This window comes from Phoca vitulina, unplaced genomic scaffold (assembly GCF_004348235.1).
Source record: "Phoca vitulina isolate PV1807 unplaced genomic scaffold, GSC_HSeal_1.0 scaffold58, whole genome shotgun sequence".
Lineage (NCBI taxonomy): Eukaryota > Metazoa > Chordata > Mammalia > Carnivora > Phocidae > Phoca > Phoca vitulina.
This window is the reverse complement of record NW_022589761.1, coordinates 9,090,520-9,107,667: the sequence shown is the minus strand read 5'-3', so window position 1 is coordinate 9,107,667 and position 17,148 is coordinate 9,090,520. Positions and strand designations below refer to the sequence as shown.

Here is a 17,148-nt window from a genome sequence, read left to right as displayed (position 1 = left end):
TGAGCACCACCTGTCCAGCACCAAGGGCCTCGGGAGGGAAGGTCCCCATGGCCCGGCTGCCCGCTCACCCTTTCTGCTGCCGGTAGTTCTGCATCTCTAGTGCGGCTTTGCGCGGGAAGGTCCGGAGGAGTTTCAGCACTTGCTGTTTCCAGGACAGCAGCCGTTTCTTCTGCGTCTCCGTGAACGCCTAGAATTGGGAGCGTGAAGCAGGGAGGGTGTGCTTTCAGATCTGCCTTCCATTCATCCACTCAAATATTTATGGCCTGCCTGCTCTGTGCTAGGCAATGCTGGGGTGCAGAGATAAACCTGCACACACACAGCTCACGGTTCAGCTGGGGAGAAGATACGCGGGCCATCTGAACTGTGATGAGCACCGCGAGGGAGAAGCCCAGGAGGCGTGAGAAGCCTGATCTGCTATGAGGGGCCAGTGAAGGCGTCCCTGAGGTGTACTCGTTCGAACTGAGGGCCGAGGGACCAGCAGGAGGGAGGGAAGATCAAATATATATTTCTTATGTTCCAGTATTACAGGCCCCATCGGCAGTGCATCCTATCCCCAGTAATTGATGAATCTATGGCCCAAGAATGTTATATTATGAAGGAATATGTAGTAAGGCTCCCCAGAGAAGGAATATGTAGTAAGGCTCTGAGAAGGAGAGCTCACAGCAGCCGCTGGAGCCAACACTGGTGGGATGAGGGCTGGAGACGCTGAATGGGTGCCAGCTGGGCAGGGCCCTGAGGGCCACATGAGGAATGTGGATGCTGAGAGCGATGAGGGCAGCCTTTCCCTTCTTGGGACCCTAGAGAAGGCCTCACCTCATGAGTCAGGCACTTTTCAATGAGCTGGAGGTAACTGGTGATGTTCTCCTCGTCTGGTCGGGACACCAGCAGCTGGGTGCACACTGAGGGACAAGGGAGAGGGAGGAAGTTAGCTCCAGCATGTCCTGTGCCATGCTCTAGCTCCCTCGGCCCCTGCTGGCCAGCACAAAAGTTGGAAGAGGACACTCAGGCTGGATGCGTTCTGGCTGTGTGCGAAGCACAGTACCTGGCTATCATGAGGATATATAAAGCCCACCATAGTGGCTCAGAGAGATGGAATCACTTGCCCCAGGTCACACAGCTAAAAGGATATGGACCCAAGTGTAAAGTCGGCTATGCCATGCTGCCTTAGGAAAGGCCAAGCCCACTATGAGTTTCACCATCCCCATCCTGTGGACTTTAGTCCCCCGTGAAAGAACCAATGGATTTGCCTCATACTGTACACAATTTCCACTGACACACTGTTCCCCCTTCTGCTCAGGCTAGAGACACTGTGCGGGTAAGTAAGGGTTGTCTCCCACCACCAACCAGGACATACCTGAGGGCAGGGCCTTGCTACTCTCAGTCTCAGCCACTCTCTGAAGTGATCTAGTCCCCAGGGTACTTTAAAAAGCTCTGCTCCCATCATTTAACTTGGATTTGATCCCTGATGACTGGGTTCACTTGGCTCCCTGTCCCAGAACTTCTTGCTGGGCCTTGCCTGGTCTCACCTTTGCCCATCACCCGTGTAAACTGGCTGGGGATGTCTCCGTCGGCGACGGGAGCCGGGGCTGGTTCACTGCCATCAGTGGGAGCTGGAGCTGGTGGAGGGGGGTAGCTCTCTGCAGCTGGAGGGTCCTTGGCCTCAGTGCCCTTGTCTGTGCCGGGGTGAGCCAGGGGAGGCTCAGCACCTGGCAGTGGTGGCTCCCCCCGGCTCCCATCCTTGGCAGTAGGGGTGGCGGCGGCGGCGGCAGCCACGGTGGCCTGGAGGACGCTGTAGGCCTTGATGGGGGTGATGATTATCTGCTGCAGCTCCTGCAGAGCATTGCGCAGATTCCCGCCTTCCAGCACATCCTGAGTAGGGAGGACACATCTAGGGTCACATGCTGACCCCCACAGCTACATAGAATGACTACACAAGTGGGATCAGACAGAGCTTGGAGAGGGCTGGTGGAGGCCTGAGTCCTAGCACTTAGAGAAGGCAGGAAAGGACAAGACAAGCTCACATATACACACATGTATGTACACATTTGTATACACGTACTCCTGCTTTCCCCCCTTCAAAGTGGAATTCCATGGGGCTCAGGAGAAGGTGGTCTGATGCTGGGGCCTCAGGGTCCCACCAAGGATGGAACCAGAAAGCAAGTGGCAGGGAAAGGGGAAAAGGAATGCAAATCAAGGCAGATATGAAAGGAGAGTGAGTGAATGAGAAACCACCAATGGAAAGAGAGATCACGCACACAGGGAGACATTCGGCTCCATGGGAAACACCAGTCAGAAATGGAAAAGTGAAAGGGGACAGCGGGGATTGAGTTAACAGAGACAAAGTCTGGAGACACAGACCAGGACAGAAAGGGAGGGGAGCCTCTCAGCCACGGGCAGGTGAACCCTGTGATCTGACTTGCTCTTGGCCTCCCTAGGGCTGGGGCCTCTGGAGGTCAGACCTGAGGGCTGGGGAAGCCCGCAGGGGAGGCCACCCAGAGCCACTGGGCAGTCAGCTGGCCTTGGAGATGGGAGTATCAGGTCCTCACCTTCTCCAGGGACTTGAGGACGCTCTGCCTCTCACGCAGCTTCTGGATGCTCAGGGCTATCTTGTGGCGGGCACCTTTGGTGACATTCTGTGGTAGGGGCAGAAAGGGATAGGAGCTGGAAATGTGAGGCTGAGGTACTTGGGGTGCCCCAACAAGGCCTGAAGAGACATCAGAGGCTGGGGCCACAAGGGTGACATCAAAATGGTGCTGCCCATGACACCTCCCTGATGGTCCCCTTGGCGTCACCTGAGACTCCAGATGCTGCTCAGTCAGCGTCATCATCTCCTCGTAGCTCATCTGTGAGAAGAGGGCCGCGTACTTGTGCAAGCGGAGGCTTTTCAGCCATGAGGGCACATCTGTGGAAAAGGAGAGAAAGAGGTCGGGAATCTGGCCCTTGTGACCAGGGCAGGGGAAGGGTTGTGGGGAGGGAGCAGTTTTCTGCAGTTTTTAATGGTCCATCCTTGGTGGGACCCGGAGGCCCCAGCATCAGACCACCTTCTCCTGAGCCCTATGGAACCCCGCCCTGAAGCGGGGAGAGGGAGTACAGGGATACAACATAACCAGAGGTAACATGAGAAACTGCAGAAAACTGGGAGAAGTAGGGGAAAGTCAAGGGTCCATAAGCCATTTTTTTTTAAGATATTATTTATTTACTTGAGAGAGGGAGAGAGAGCACAAGCAGGGGGAGCACACGCAGAGAGAGAAGGAGAAACAGCTTCCCCACAGAGCAGGGAGCCTGACACGGGGCTCCATCCCAGGACCCTGGGATCATGACCTGAGCCGAAGGCAGATGCTTCACTGACTGAGCCACCCAGGTGCCCCCATAAGCCACTTCTCCTGCCCAGTCACACCCTTCTAGGTGGCCTTCCCTGATGTCAGGACATCTGACCCTTCTGAGCTGCTTGATTGGCCATGTACTAAAATGACTTCACTGGTATCCCTAAAAGTCTTCCTGGAACTTCTGTTCCATCAGCTACCGCTGTGTCCTGGCTTCCTTGTTAGGCTGGGGTGTCTGAGAGCAGGGGTTTCTTCCCTATCAGACCAGGGCCTAGAGGGATTTCTCTGCTCAGTCTTGAGCCCTAAGGGCAGAGACTCACTTTTCCCCTCAGACCTGTCCCTGCCTAGGGTAGGGTACAGGGTGATGGGACAGGAAGGTAGAAGCTACCACGGCTCCCTTCTGTCCTCTAGGCTATGCAGAAGCCTCTCTTCAGAGAGTCCTAGTGCTGCCCTCCCTTGTCGTACCTTTCATGCCACTGCCGTCCTCCTGGAAAGTGTTCCGGCTGGAGCCCTGCTCCTCCGTCTGCTCACTGCCAGAGGAGGCCACGCTGCTCTGGGGCGAGAGGGGTGCGTGGTCGGGCGTGGTGAAAGCAGCCCGGGCCCCGAGCTCCTCCGGACTCGGCCACTCACCAGGGGCCTGGGGGCTCGTGGGGATGAGCGACATGGAGCGCTTCAGCGGGCTGGGGTGAATTTGGCAGGGGAGACCTGGCCAGAAGGGGAGAGGCAAGAGGTCAGGTTTGGAGATCTGACCACAAGAGATTATGCCCCCTGGTTGGTGCCACGGACGGCGGCTCGGCCCCAGAATCCAACAACAGGAAGGGACCCTGGGGTCTGAGGGGAACCACCTACAAGATATTGCTCGTTCCCTCATTCCTCCCCACACCCAACCCATCAGCAAGCTCTCAACCACATCTCTGGGTCTCCTCACTTTCTCTTCCAGCACCCTGGTCTGTAACTGGTGTCCCTTGCTGGAATTACTGCTACAGCCTCCTTACTGGTTTCTTGCCTTCATCCTTGCCTCCTACAGTCCATTTACCTCACAGAAGTCATGTTGATCCTTCTAAAAATGCAAACCTGACCAAGTTAGCCCCTGCTTTAAATCCCACCTATGACTTCCCTTCACGCTGAGGATAAAACTCAAACTTATCCACACATCTACAAAGCCCTGTGGGACCTGGGCCCTGGGCCCTGCTCATCTCTGACCTCTCACCTCCCCCAACTCACCCTTCAGTTCAAGCCTTTTTAGCTTTTGCTTCCCCACCAACCCTCATTTATTCCTGGAACACTCAAGCTGTCCAGCCTCAGGACGTTTGCATTTGTTCTTTCTTCTTGTCTTCCTGATCTTAGCAGCTGGCTCCCTAAAGTCTCATCTCCAGCAAGCATCATCTCTTCCAAGGCCTTCCCTGAGTAGCTGCCCCCAACCAATCTTGGTTACTCTATCATATGACTCTTACTTATCTTCCTTATAACACCTACCATAACCTGGAGTGATTTTACCTAGTTATTTGTGTACATGCTTATGAACGGTACATGCCTGCTACAATACAAGATCTGTGACAGCAGGGACTTGTCCTGTCTTAAAGATCACTGTATCCTCAGTAATTATAGTGGGGTCTGGCCCGGAGGAGCTGCTTCATTAGTATTTGTAAAGTAAATGAATTAATGAAATACATAAACTGCTTCTTCAACATCCCTGTCATTGGGCCTCACCACCTCCCAAAGATTTTTCCTGTACTGAGCTAAAATCAGCCACCCATGAGGCCCAGTGACTCAGGGTGAATCCAGGGCTTCTTCCACAAGATGTTTCATACTCTCCATTCATCCCATTCCTGAGGTAGGAAAAAGGTTCCAACTTGATTTTAACCATCCTCAGGACAAGGCAGGTTCCACGAGCTTCCAGACCTTTCCATGTAACTACACCTTCTGCCTAACTCACCTGCTCTTCCACCCTGCCCTCCCAGCCACCTCAGCCTTCACTCTTCACTCAAGTGTTAGCTCTTCTGTGACTCCTTCCTCTGCACTCCCTGGGGCCCTGTGTTACTGCCTCAAGCCTAGCATTTACTACTTTCATCACCCGCCCGCCTCCTGTACTGGACTCTGGGCTCATGTATATTAGGGCCACATTCTGGGGGGGGCTTGAAGGATAGGGTGAAGCTTTTCAATTTCAAGCAGTTGCAGGAATAGCAACCCCGCTTTTGGTTTCATAAAAGCCCAAAGGAGGGCACCCATGGTCCATCCTAAGGGTGCTAAGGGCGCCTCTGAGCTTGACACAGGGAATTCAAAAGTACCCAAAGTCAAATAAAAAGACAAGGACACAAAGCCAAAAAGCCTCACCTGGGAAGGTGAGAACACCAAGGCTCAGGGAACAGAAGCACTTTGCCCCAGGTGCCAGAGGGAGTTGGGAGGCAGCAACGGAAGAACCCTAGCCTTGTTTCTGATGGAAAGGCTGAGATTCCTGCCAGTGCTCCACCGAAACTCAACCCAGAAAGGACAACCAGCCTGGTACAGGCCCCAAACCACCTTCCTCCATCTGTGACAAAATCTATGCTCCTAGCCAGGAAGTCACCTGAAGGACAGGGCAGTGCACTGATCCATCCCCTCAGGCCAGCCTCCACCTCTGCCTGTGACCTCTGGAGTCCTCTTCTCACGGCTTCTTCCAAGTGTCTGGATTCCCAGAAAACGGCACCTTTTGGGCCCCATGGGACTCGGTAGAGACTTTTTTTTTTCTTTTCTTTTGCCTGTCTTGGTGCCTATGGCCTCCTCCTCTTCCCTTCTCAGCCAAGAAGGAGGCAGGCAAGGCTGAGAGGGCAGGAAATTATCCTGATTGGAGTGATCGTGCAGTTCCTGAGGAGCCCTGCTTGGCCAGGCACTGGGGTGGAGGCCGGCCACAGCATGAGAGCTATAAAAACAGGAATGCCGGGGATCCAGGGCCTCACACTCTCCAAGAAACCCTGGTCTGTCCTTGGCAGCACCCCAAACCCACCCTGCCTGCCCTTACAGGCCAATCCTTGCTCCCCACTCAAAAATATTTTAATGGTTTCCTGTTTCCTGCAACTGCTTGAAGTTGAAAAGCTTCACCCTATCCTTCAAGGCCCCCCAGAATGTGGCCCTAATATACTGAGATTTGGGAGTCAAGACAGACCTGCACTAAAATTCTGGCTCTGCCACCTATTAACTTTATGATCCTGGGCAAGTCACTCTGTCTGCCCCCTCTGCCTCCGTTTCCAAGTAATGTCCTTGGCACAGGGGTAGGCACACAGTAAACATGAATGTCTGCTACTGCTATTACTCATTTAAATCCTTGCATCTCTCCATCCTAGCCAGACCTGTCTGCATACTCCAATTTGCCACCCCTGTGACTTCATTTCATGCTGTGTCCTCTACCTGGAATGCCCAATTCCTTTCTCTCTTCTGGTTCAACCCTTCTGACGTTGTTCCAGCTCAGTTAGTCCTTTAATGGCTGCTGTCCCCATTGGAGGGAGGAAGAAATGTATGGGCACCCTGCATGGGTAAACCCTCCCCTTGATGAGGTCCGAGCATCAATGGCAGGGTCACTTTTAGGTGGAGGCAATGTAGCACAGTAGTTAAAAGTATGAGCTGTGGAGCCAGACTGCCTGGATTTAAATTCTGGCTATACTACCTGGGGCAGGTGACTTTTCTGTGACTCAGCCAAAGAATTTATATGTGTAAAGTTCTTAGAACAGCTTTTGAAAAAGACTGAATGCTCAATAATCTTAGCTAGATTTATCCTTATTAATATATTTTCCCAATTTGGACCCAGAAACTGTGATGCTCTGAGACTATCAAACAAGGTCTAACACACTTTGGGTTGCTAGAGATGCCAGAAATGCTCTCCTATCCCTCTATTTTCCTTGATTCTTACCAGCACCTGAGAGGGAGGCAGGTGGCCAGGACATCCGTATGAAACTGGGGGAAGAAAGAGGCTCAGGGCATCAAGGATGTGTACCAGGTGCCAACAGGAGACCCAGGTTCGCCCCACCCACTGGATGGATGACATTTCACTGCCACTCATTCTTGGCTTGCTTTAACCACTACCAGCCAGCCGAAGGGGACCAGCCATGCTGAGGTTAAATCTTGGAAACCTTTCACACCTAGAGTCAGGTAATATTACCTCACCAAGCCTTGGAAATGCCACTTTCACTTATCCTGTTCATTTCAACTAATATTTCAAAAACTCACTAGAATACCAGCTCCTCTTGCTCACCCCAGTCTCTGGGGTGCTGACCAACACAGCCCTTTCCAGACCACTTAGTTGGAGGACAGCGTAGTCGCCAGGGGCAGACTCTGGTGTCAGACTGCCTGGGTCTGAACTTTGGACCATTCTACTACTTGTTCTGTGTATAACCCTGAATACATGACTTCACCTCTCTGAGTCTCAATGTCATCTCTAGAATGGGGCTGATGATAAAGTTGCGACAAGGATTAAATGAGATCATGTCAGAAAAGCGCTTACAGCACAGTCAACGCTCAACAATGTTACCTACTATTATTAATACCTTATAGCGTGAATTACATCTTACATAAACAGGCTTACAAACACAGATTTCTCAGAAACAATGCTGTTAGCTGAAGCCATATGCACAAATCCATAATGTCTAAGCTGGATTAACATAACCTTAGATTATGGCCAGTAACTCAATGCTTTCAGAGGTCCGGCAGGTATCAGACATGCCCAAAGGAAGGTGGCAGGGGCACCGGCCAACTGGGGCACATGTGCAGGATTTTAAGGGCGGGGGGAACGACACAATATTCAGCTCCATCTTATTGTTGCTACAGGATTATAGGACTTGAGTTGTCAGATTTTTTTTTAACTTTTAAGAGAAACTGAAATCTGGATTTTTAGGGGAAAATTCCCAATTTCTTATGTCACCAAATTTATTTTAACACATAACAAGACAAAACCAAAGTTTCACTTTGGGCTCAACAAGACATGTCTGCAGGTCAGATATGTCTCCCGGAACGCCAGTTCACAAGCTCTGCACGGCCTCATAAAGCTGAGGTCCAGAGAGATTATGTGACTTGCCCAAGGCCGAACAGCGAGTCAAGAGCCCAGTTTGACCTTTTTCAAGTAGGCATGGCCTCCTGGAACCCCCACTCCCTCACCTGCATTTGCGTTGCTCCCAATACTGTTGATGGCTGGCGGCACTGAGCTGGATGGGTGGAAGGGCACGTGTCCATTTTCCCGGGGTGGCTTGTCCTGCCAGCCTGGCCCTGCCTCCCCAGGGCCCAGCTCTGCAGGGCTCCCCCACTCATCTGAGCCTTGGCGTGAGTGGTACGTGGGCTCAGGCCGGGTGCGGAAGCCGCTAGCCAGCCGCTCTTCCAGGTGGCTCAGCCAGAGGGCCAGTGCGTTGCGGTCCTCCAGTGTGGTGGCTGGGTGGATGAGGGCATAAGAGAGCAGCTGGCGGCTCTCCTCGATGAAGGCATTGCTCTCAATCGAGTAGGCCAGCACTTTCTGCAGCAGCCTCATGTACTCCGACTTGGCCTCCGTGTTGCCTGGCTGAAGCAGGGGCAGGTGGGACAGCAGGAGGGATACCACCTTCTCTTTGGACTCCTGCTGCCATTGGCTGACGATGGCTGCAGAGGGGACAAAAGGAAATGTCAGGGGAGCCAGGGAGACCCAGGAGTGCTACCTATAGTCTGCTCCCTCAGCTCCAATGTCCTCTCCCTTCTCCTTTCATGACCCCTAAGCTTGTCCTTCGTATCGGTGAGACCAATGCACTCACCCTACTGCCAGAGTAATTTTTCCTGGTTCCATCCCTCCTACTTTCCAACACTTGCTGTGGCTCCCCATCAGCCAAACCTGCTACTCTGGAATCTGAGCTCCTCCTGCTGTCCCCAGGCCTGCCCTTCTTGCTGTATCCCCGTTCGTTATCTTCACAGCCTCTACCCACACCCCGTTTCCCCTATCAAAAGAGCCTCCTTCCTGAAAGGAGATGACAGTGGAATATGATGGTTACCAGTTTGGGCTCTGGAATCAGACAGTCTGGACTCTCCAACTTACTAGCTAGACCCTGGGCAAGTCACCTTGAACCTCACTGAGCAATGATTTCCTCACCTGAAAACTTTTGGAGATAATTACAGTACCCAATTCACAGTGTTGTCCTGAGATCCAATGAGCTAATAAAGAATGGAAAGTGGCCAGGCATATAGAAAGAATATATTTACTAAATGCTTGCTGTTTTTTTTTTTTTTTTAGCATAGCTTTATTTTTATTTTATTTATTTATTTATTTTAAAGATTTTATTTATTTATTTATTTGACAGAGAGAGACACAGCGAGAGAGGGAACACAAGCAGAGGGAGTGGGAAAGGGAGAAGCAGGCTTCCCGCGGAGCGGGGAGCCTGATGTGGGGCTCAATCCCAGGACCCTGGGATCATGACCTGAGCCGAAGACAGATGCTTAACGACTGAGCCACTCAGGCGCCCCTTACTTTTATTTCAAAGATTTATTTATTTATTTATTTGAGAGAGTGAGGGAGAGAGAAGGAGCAGGGGGAGGGGAAGAGAGAGAGAAGCAGACTCCCTGCTGAGCAGGAAGCCTGACGCAGGGCTCGATCCCAGGACTCTGGTCTGGGATCACGACCTGAGCCAGAGGCAGACACTTAACCGACTGAGCCACCCAGGCACCCAAATTCTGGATTGCTTAAACCTGCCCTCTTCCGGGAAGCCTCCCCAGCTGCTCCATGATATAGTGATCTGGTGACGTTCTCTTCCCACCCCAGAGTGTGATGGCCTAAGTCTGTCTGTGGAGATGAGCCAGGTTTCCCCTCCCCTCAGAAGGGCACTCCCCAGGAATAAGACCACAGCCTGGCCACATAAAGGAGGCCTTAGGAAGGAACTATTACAGGTCTGACTGTCCTCCTTGAAAACCTTGTTACCGCTTCTGTAACTAGCTCAATGGAGTAGAGGATGGGAGAAAATGCTGACAGGGCAAAGGAAAGGGACAAAGAATACCAATACTTGAGAAAAAAGATAATGATCAAGGACTAGGGCCAACTGTGTCCTCCCTCTTGGGCAACTGAGCTCAGACCTGTAGCCAGGGTGATGATTTGCAAACACCTAACACAGGCATTCTGAGGGATGAGCTACTGGGCTATCGGTGAGGTCCTGGGAAGGGGTAAAGGAGCTGGCTCTAACCTGACAGAGCTAGGACCCTAGAGGGGTGAGTGATGAAAAAGAACAGGTAGAGATGTGGCTTATGTCCTTCCTCTCCCACTTACTGACCATGTTACTCTGGGCAAATGTGGTAACTTCACTGAGCTTTACTTTATCTGTCAAGTAGGGGTCAGAATCATTCCTACCTGGCATAGCTCCTATGAATTAAGGGAGACCACAGCACAAAGTAGGGCACAAAGTAAGTCCTCAGCAAATATTAGCCGCCCTATCTAACATCACGGTTATTATATCTTACTGTTGCTCCTTCTTTTCAAATACCCACAGAGATTCTAAAGCCACATGCCCACTCCTGGTCCTGGAAAGGCTGGGAATGGGCATATATTATATAAGGAGAGCCTCAGAGTACTAGGCATCTGGATTGCAAGTTGAGCCCCGATCTGGATCCCTCTGCATCTGATGGTGTCTCAACCCAACTTCCTAAAGGCTTAAGTTTCCAAGGACCACTGGTCTCCTCTGCATAGGGAGCCTTGCATAAAAACATGAGAAACACCCCCTCACGCCTCTCTTTCTCTTAATGACCTGTATGGAAATCTACGGTCCAGGAATTCACATAAATTTCCAATTCTGCAGGGCGCCTGGGTGGCTCAGTCGTTAAGCGTCTGCCTTCGGCTCAGGTCATGATCCCAGGGTCCTGGGATCGAGCCCCGTGTCGGGCTCCCTGGAAGCCTGCTTCTCCCTCTCCCACTCCCCCTGCTTGTGTTCCCTCTCTCGCTCTCTGTCAAATAAATAAATAAAATCTTAAAAAAAAAAATCTGTAGCTCTAAGAAAATGAATCACACACAACTCCCAACTCCTGGCCATATAACTACACATTTTCTTGGCCTGGGACTCTCTGCTCTGAACTTCCTAGAGAACCCCTGTTAGAGTGCCCAGGGATTCATCCATTTATGCAGAGTCCTCAATTCCTGCTATGCCCATAGTACTGGCCAAAATAGAACAGTGATACTACACAACAGTAATAACAGGTAGCATTTATTGAGCATTTACTATATGCCAGACGCTATGCTAAGAACCTCACCTCAACCCTCTTTTAACATCTCCATCTTATAGATGAGGGACTAGATTCAGAAGGTGGAATCACTTCCCCAAAGTGACAGAGCCAAGATCTGAACCCTGGTCTGTCAGCCTCCAAAACTGGGAGGAACTTTTACCTGTAACACTGTACTAGTTCTCCAATGCCAAGTTTCTTGTTCTCCATCCCATCGCCGTCCCTGGCTTTCCAGATCTCATGCAGGACTTGCCACTCAAGGCTAGGAAACCTCATCTCCTCCATCCTTCTCTTGAACTAGCTCCCCACGACTCCAAGGCTGATTCTTAGGTCATCCCCATATCTAAGGATGTTTCCAAGGTGGGACAGGCCTTCCTGATTTCGGGAAGCCTTCACCTTTCCCTCCTACCTCCATCTGGCACTTGATCACACAGGAACGAATACCCTGGTACCCCATTTCCCTGACTTAATACCTGAAGTTTTTGCTCTTGATGAGAAGGAAGAAGAAATACAGTGATGAAGATTAGGGACAGAAAGTCAAAGGAGGCTTGCATCCCGGCTGTGTTATACAGTTGCCTGGGCAATGTGCTACCTCCTCTGGAAAAGGGGGATTACAGGGCTATTGAGAGGATTTAGGGAGGCAATACATGTAAAGCACCTGACAGAGTCTGCCCACAGTAAGCACTTAGTATGTGACTCAGTGATTGGTGTTTTTCTTCCTTCTCCAGCAGTCAGCCTACCCCTTCCAGCCCTACCCTGATGTTCTCAATGGCTGTTGTTTAGGCCTTACAGGGTAGCCAGAGGCCTCTGGGACAGAGAGAAGCCTTGTCTATTCCCTCCCCCACCCCAGAATACTGCCAGGACCCCAGAGCTACGGGACACAGCTTCTCCTCTGGTACTGCCAGGGGACATGACAGAACAGCCCCAAGGCTTGGGCTCAATGAAGGACCTTGTTCTACTACAGAGAAAGGAGAGAGTGGTTTTGGACGACTGGAGGCTGACCCTGGGGAAATGTGTTCATGTGTCTGTGCAGCGGTGCGGTGGGGAGGGCGGGCCTCCCATGACTGGGAAGCATCAGTGAGCACTGGAACTGGTCCAAAGAATTTGCGCAGCCTCAGGCCCCTTGGGGTGAGCCCAGCTGGGGCTGCAGATGACGGGTGGGGATGAAACTTCGTTTCCTGCTCAGATCAGAAAAGTCTGGCCCAGAGTTGAAGCACAGCAGGGGCCTAAGGAATACCTGCACAATTGAACCCAGATGGTCTCCTAGAAGGTAGTGGTGTCTAAGTGTGTTTCATGTGCCCTCTCGAGGATCCCCTGACCCCTCAAGTGACCCTGTCTCATGTCCTAGCAGAGTATACTGTGTAAGAGCACAGCTTCAACAGGCCAGCTTGCCTGGATTCAAAATCTACTTCTGCTTCTATGACCTAGGTCAACATAATTGTGGGCCAGTCCTTTAACTTCTCTGAGCCTGGTCTCCTCTTCTCTACAACAGTGGTAGTAAAAACCCTGTCACAGGGTTGTTGTAAAGATTCAATGAGACGATCGTGCAAAGCACCTATGTGTTAAGTACTCCATGCATTTTAACTATTACTGTCATTGCTCCTGGTTGAAGATTTAGAGCCCACGCTGTGTGGGGGCTGTGGGGAGCAATTAACATAAGAGGGCACATCTGGGACTCCCCCTTAAGATTCCTGACAGGGGTGGAGAATTTCATGCAGTTATTTACCAAAAACAGACATGTCTCTGGTTCCTCTGAGCTAGAGGCACAATAAGCAATGATGAAATTCTAGAGGTGGGCGGATGGGGGAAGGGGCTGGGGAATGCCATGATGCCAATGGCTGCTTCTCACCAAGCTGCAAACCTGGGTTCTGTAGGCACAGAGAGGACCAGAGAGACTGTGCATGAGTACTCTCCTTGGCCAGGTGACCAGAGCTAAGTAGGTCATGACCCTGGGTCCTGGCAAATCATAGGAGCCAAATATATCTTGGAGACTGCCATAGGAGCAAATCCATTTTTATGTGCTGGGCTGTTGCAACAATCGTGGCAGCTTCAGGCACTCGTCACAGGGGCTGGGGTTTGGCTGCAAGCACGCCCTTCTCTACCTCACCCCAGCTCGCACAAACATGGGGGAGGGCCAGGGGGCTCACATTTTTGTTTGATGAACTGTGTCAGTAGAGCTTCAAAGGGGAGGGTGGAGGCATGAGAGCTGAGCTCTGGTGACTCATTCAGCCTCGGCCCCCTCCTGACCTCAGTTTCCCCACCCAGATTCAGTGAGCCAGAGAGGGAGGAGTTTAAACCTGCTGGATACAGGGACTCTGACTCAGAGGACAGGAGGAGCAAAGAAATGCAGGAAATGTGGCCCAGGAAGCGAAGGGGATTTCAGCTTCCCTGGCTCTACTCTTTTGGTCCAAGTCAGCATCGGGGGAAAGGGCCAGGATTACTGTTATAGCTCCAAACAGGCAGGGAAGACAGCACTGGGAAAAGGAATAGGGATGACAGCAAGGGGAAAGCTGGGGCCTCTCCTTCCCTGTTCCAGAGACCCGTAGGGTACTACTGCTTTTCTCTTCCTGGGTATGGTTTCAGATTCTGCTTCCATGAAACCAACACTGGCTGCCTGGGCTGGGGGACTTCCCTAAACCCTCCCAGCTGCTTGAGAGGAAGGAATAGCCCAGACCAGATCCCCCTTCCACAGCCCCAACTCCCTACTCCCAGTAGGCTGCATACCCTCACCACCTTCCTGGGCCCACCCAGAATCAGCGCCAGTATCAAGACAAGTGGTTCTCCACTGGATGCACACAAGAGCCAACTAGGGAGCTTAACAAATAGACTTGCTGGGGATAGGACCCAGGCCTCAAATTATTATTATTATTTTTAAGATTTTATTTATTTATTTGACAGAGAGAGACAGCGAGAGAGGGAACACAAGCAGGGGGGAGTGGGAGAGGGAGAAGCAGGCTTCCTGCTGAGCAGAGAGCCCGATGTGGGGCTCGATCCCAGGACTGTAGGATCATGACCTGAGCCGAAGGCAGACGCTTAACGACTCAGCCACCCAGGCGACCCCTCAGATTATTTTTATAAAGTCCCTGCATGATTCTGATATGAAGCCAGGGTTGGGACCCACTTGCCTAGATCAAGCCCTCTGCACTCCCTGCCCTTTCTGAGGAGATGGGCAGGTGGGTAGCTCTGACCCAAACCCAAACCTGAACCCAGGGTCTCCTTGGGAGAACTTAAAGAAGGGGCAGGGTTGGGTGGTTGGGACACAGAGCACAAACCCAAAAAATGGCAGAGGATCTGCCTCACTGTTCAGCCACCCTGCTGAAGGTATCTAAGAAGCTGAAGAGTTTCAGACCCTATGAGGCAGCTCTTCCCTGGGGACTGGTGTACTAAACGAATTCATGATCTGATCTGTGGGGTAAGTGTGCATCTTGGTGGTGGTGGGTGGGGGCGGGGAACACATTCTCTGAAGAGTCCATCTCTTAAAATACTAAGAACTATTCTTTTAGAAGAACGTGCTTGGCTCCCAAACAAAGGCAGTAATATGCTTGGCTGTGGCTCTACCTTCTTTGGTGCGTTATTTCAGAGCCCAAGAGGCACTTGAAGAGTATCTAGAACAACCCTCTCACTGTTCAGATACAGATCCTCAGGCTCAAGAGGGGTGGAACTGGTCCAACACATGAGAGGTGTTAGGGGCAGAGATGGATCTAGAACTCCCGGATGTCCGGATTCCTATTCTCAAGTCCCATGACAAATGATTCATCCAGCAGGGCATCATCTCTCAAACAGCCTGGTCAGCAGAACCTGGGTATGTGTTCCCAGGCCCATCCCCTCAGGATTCTGATTTGGTGGGTCTGGCTTGGGCAGGTAGGGGCTGGATTTTAACAGTCACTACCCCCCACCAGGTAAGGTGGATGATGATGCAAGTCTGGGAAACACAAGGGAATGGGAAGGCCATAATGAACAAGGGAAGAGAAAAAGGCAGAGGGTGCATAGTTCCTCCCACAAGGCAGGCCTCTAGGCCCAGGAAGTAGCTCCTTCCTTCATAAATAAGGCAAGGGGGCTGTTCTACTTGAGGGTGGCACCAAGACAGGAGACACAGGCCTCCTTAGTCTTGGAGCCCCATGTCTATTAAGAAAGCGCCACTCAAGGCTCTATAGAATTTACCTCTGTGATCACTTCTCTCTCCAGTCATACTCTGCTCTAATCCTGGCAGGATTCCTCCCAACTCTGATATACACCATAGCCCTCCTTCTCTTCTCTCATTCTAAGTTTTCCCTACCTCTCCATCCAAGTACCAGCTTGTTATATTCTCACCATCTTACATGGGACTATGGCCGAAGGCCTTGATTCATATTTTCATACACCAGTGAATTCATTCCTCATCAATTCTCAGCCCTGGCTAGGCATTACCCCTCAAATCCCAATGCAAACCATCTGGGATGGGCCTCTGTTCTTGGAATAAAGTGTACCATGTCTTTCAAGGCAATGTGGTAAGAGGGAATATTTTATTTATTTATTATTTAAAAATTTTACTTATTTGAGAGATGGAGAGGGAGAGAGCGCATGCGCACACAAGCAGGGGAAGGAGCAGAGGGGACAAGCAGACTGCCCTGAGCATGGAGCCTGACATGGGGCTCGATCCCACGACCCTGAGATCATGACCTCAGTCAAAATCAAGAGTTGGAGACTTAGCCACCCAGGTGCCCCTAGGGAATATTTTAAATGCACATCACTTCAAACTAGCAGTTCCACAGAATTCTAGGAATTTATCCTAGAGATGCTTAAAGGGTACTCATTACAACACTGTTTGTAAGAGCAGGCCAAACATACCAATTTATGTATTCTTGCTATTATGCACCCATTAACAATGAAGAATATATATATATACACACGCATATATATATATGTATATACACACACATACATATATATATACATGAAATCTTCAAGTTATACCGTTAAACAAAATTGGTTAATGTGTACAGTGTTCCGTTCTATGTATTAAAACGATCAAAACAATGAACAAGCTGAAGGGAGAGTATATGTACTCATACATGCACAGAATATTTCACAAAACATACACCAACTGGGAAGGTGGAAGTATGGAAGGGAGGAACCCTCACTTTTTACCTTTCATACGGTTTGATTTTACAAGTCTTGAAAACAAACACAAAAATTAAACATGTTCTAATAAAACAATAGAATAAACACCACTGATGGTTCTGATATACAGACAAGATTGGCATCCAGTGCTCAACAACTGCCTGCTCAGGATGGGGTGGGAGGGATGTGTGCCAACGCTGCATAAGACAATGGCCTGCCCCAAAGGAGCCCTACTCTGGGGGCAGAGCCATCCCGCAACCAAGAACTCCTGCCCCTGATGCTAGAGAGCAGAGAGGAGCCTTCCCTGGTGGGGAGGGAGGGAGGGGTGTGAAGTTGCTGAGCTCTGAGCCTGCTGCAGCCTTGCTAGGTTCTTGTTCTCACTGTCCTCCTGTGAGGGATTTAAGCCGGTGTGACTCCTGGCCTGAGGAGCCACCTCACCCTATAACCATGGTGCTTCTGTGACTGTACATAAAAATTCAGAAAAATAAAGGTGACTATTACAAAGGTGGATGGGCCTGGGGAGATGAGGGAAGCCAGGTAA

At 50.9% G+C, this 17,148-nt stretch overlaps 1 protein-coding gene across 1 annotated transcript in view; it reads right to left on the bottom strand.

Annotated features, from left to right (window-relative positions):
• Positions 1–17,148, bottom strand: part of SAMD4B (sterile alpha motif domain containing 4B) — a 37,674-nt gene that overhangs the window by 5,482 nt on the left and 15,044 nt on the right. The window contains exons 3-9 of the mRNA XM_032390426.1: positions 8,448–8,918; positions 3,789–4,028; positions 2,793–2,902; positions 2,547–2,633; positions 1,527–1,869; positions 814–899; positions 69–187 (exon numbers count right to left, since the gene is read on the bottom strand). Coding sequence (XP_032246317.1) covers positions 69–187; positions 814–899; positions 1,527–1,869; positions 2,547–2,633; positions 2,793–2,902; positions 3,789–4,028; positions 8,448–8,918 — 1,456 coding nt within the window. The remainder of the gene's footprint in view (positions 1–68; positions 188–813; positions 900–1,526; positions 1,870–2,546; positions 2,634–2,792; positions 2,903–3,788; positions 4,029–8,447; positions 8,919–17,148) is intronic.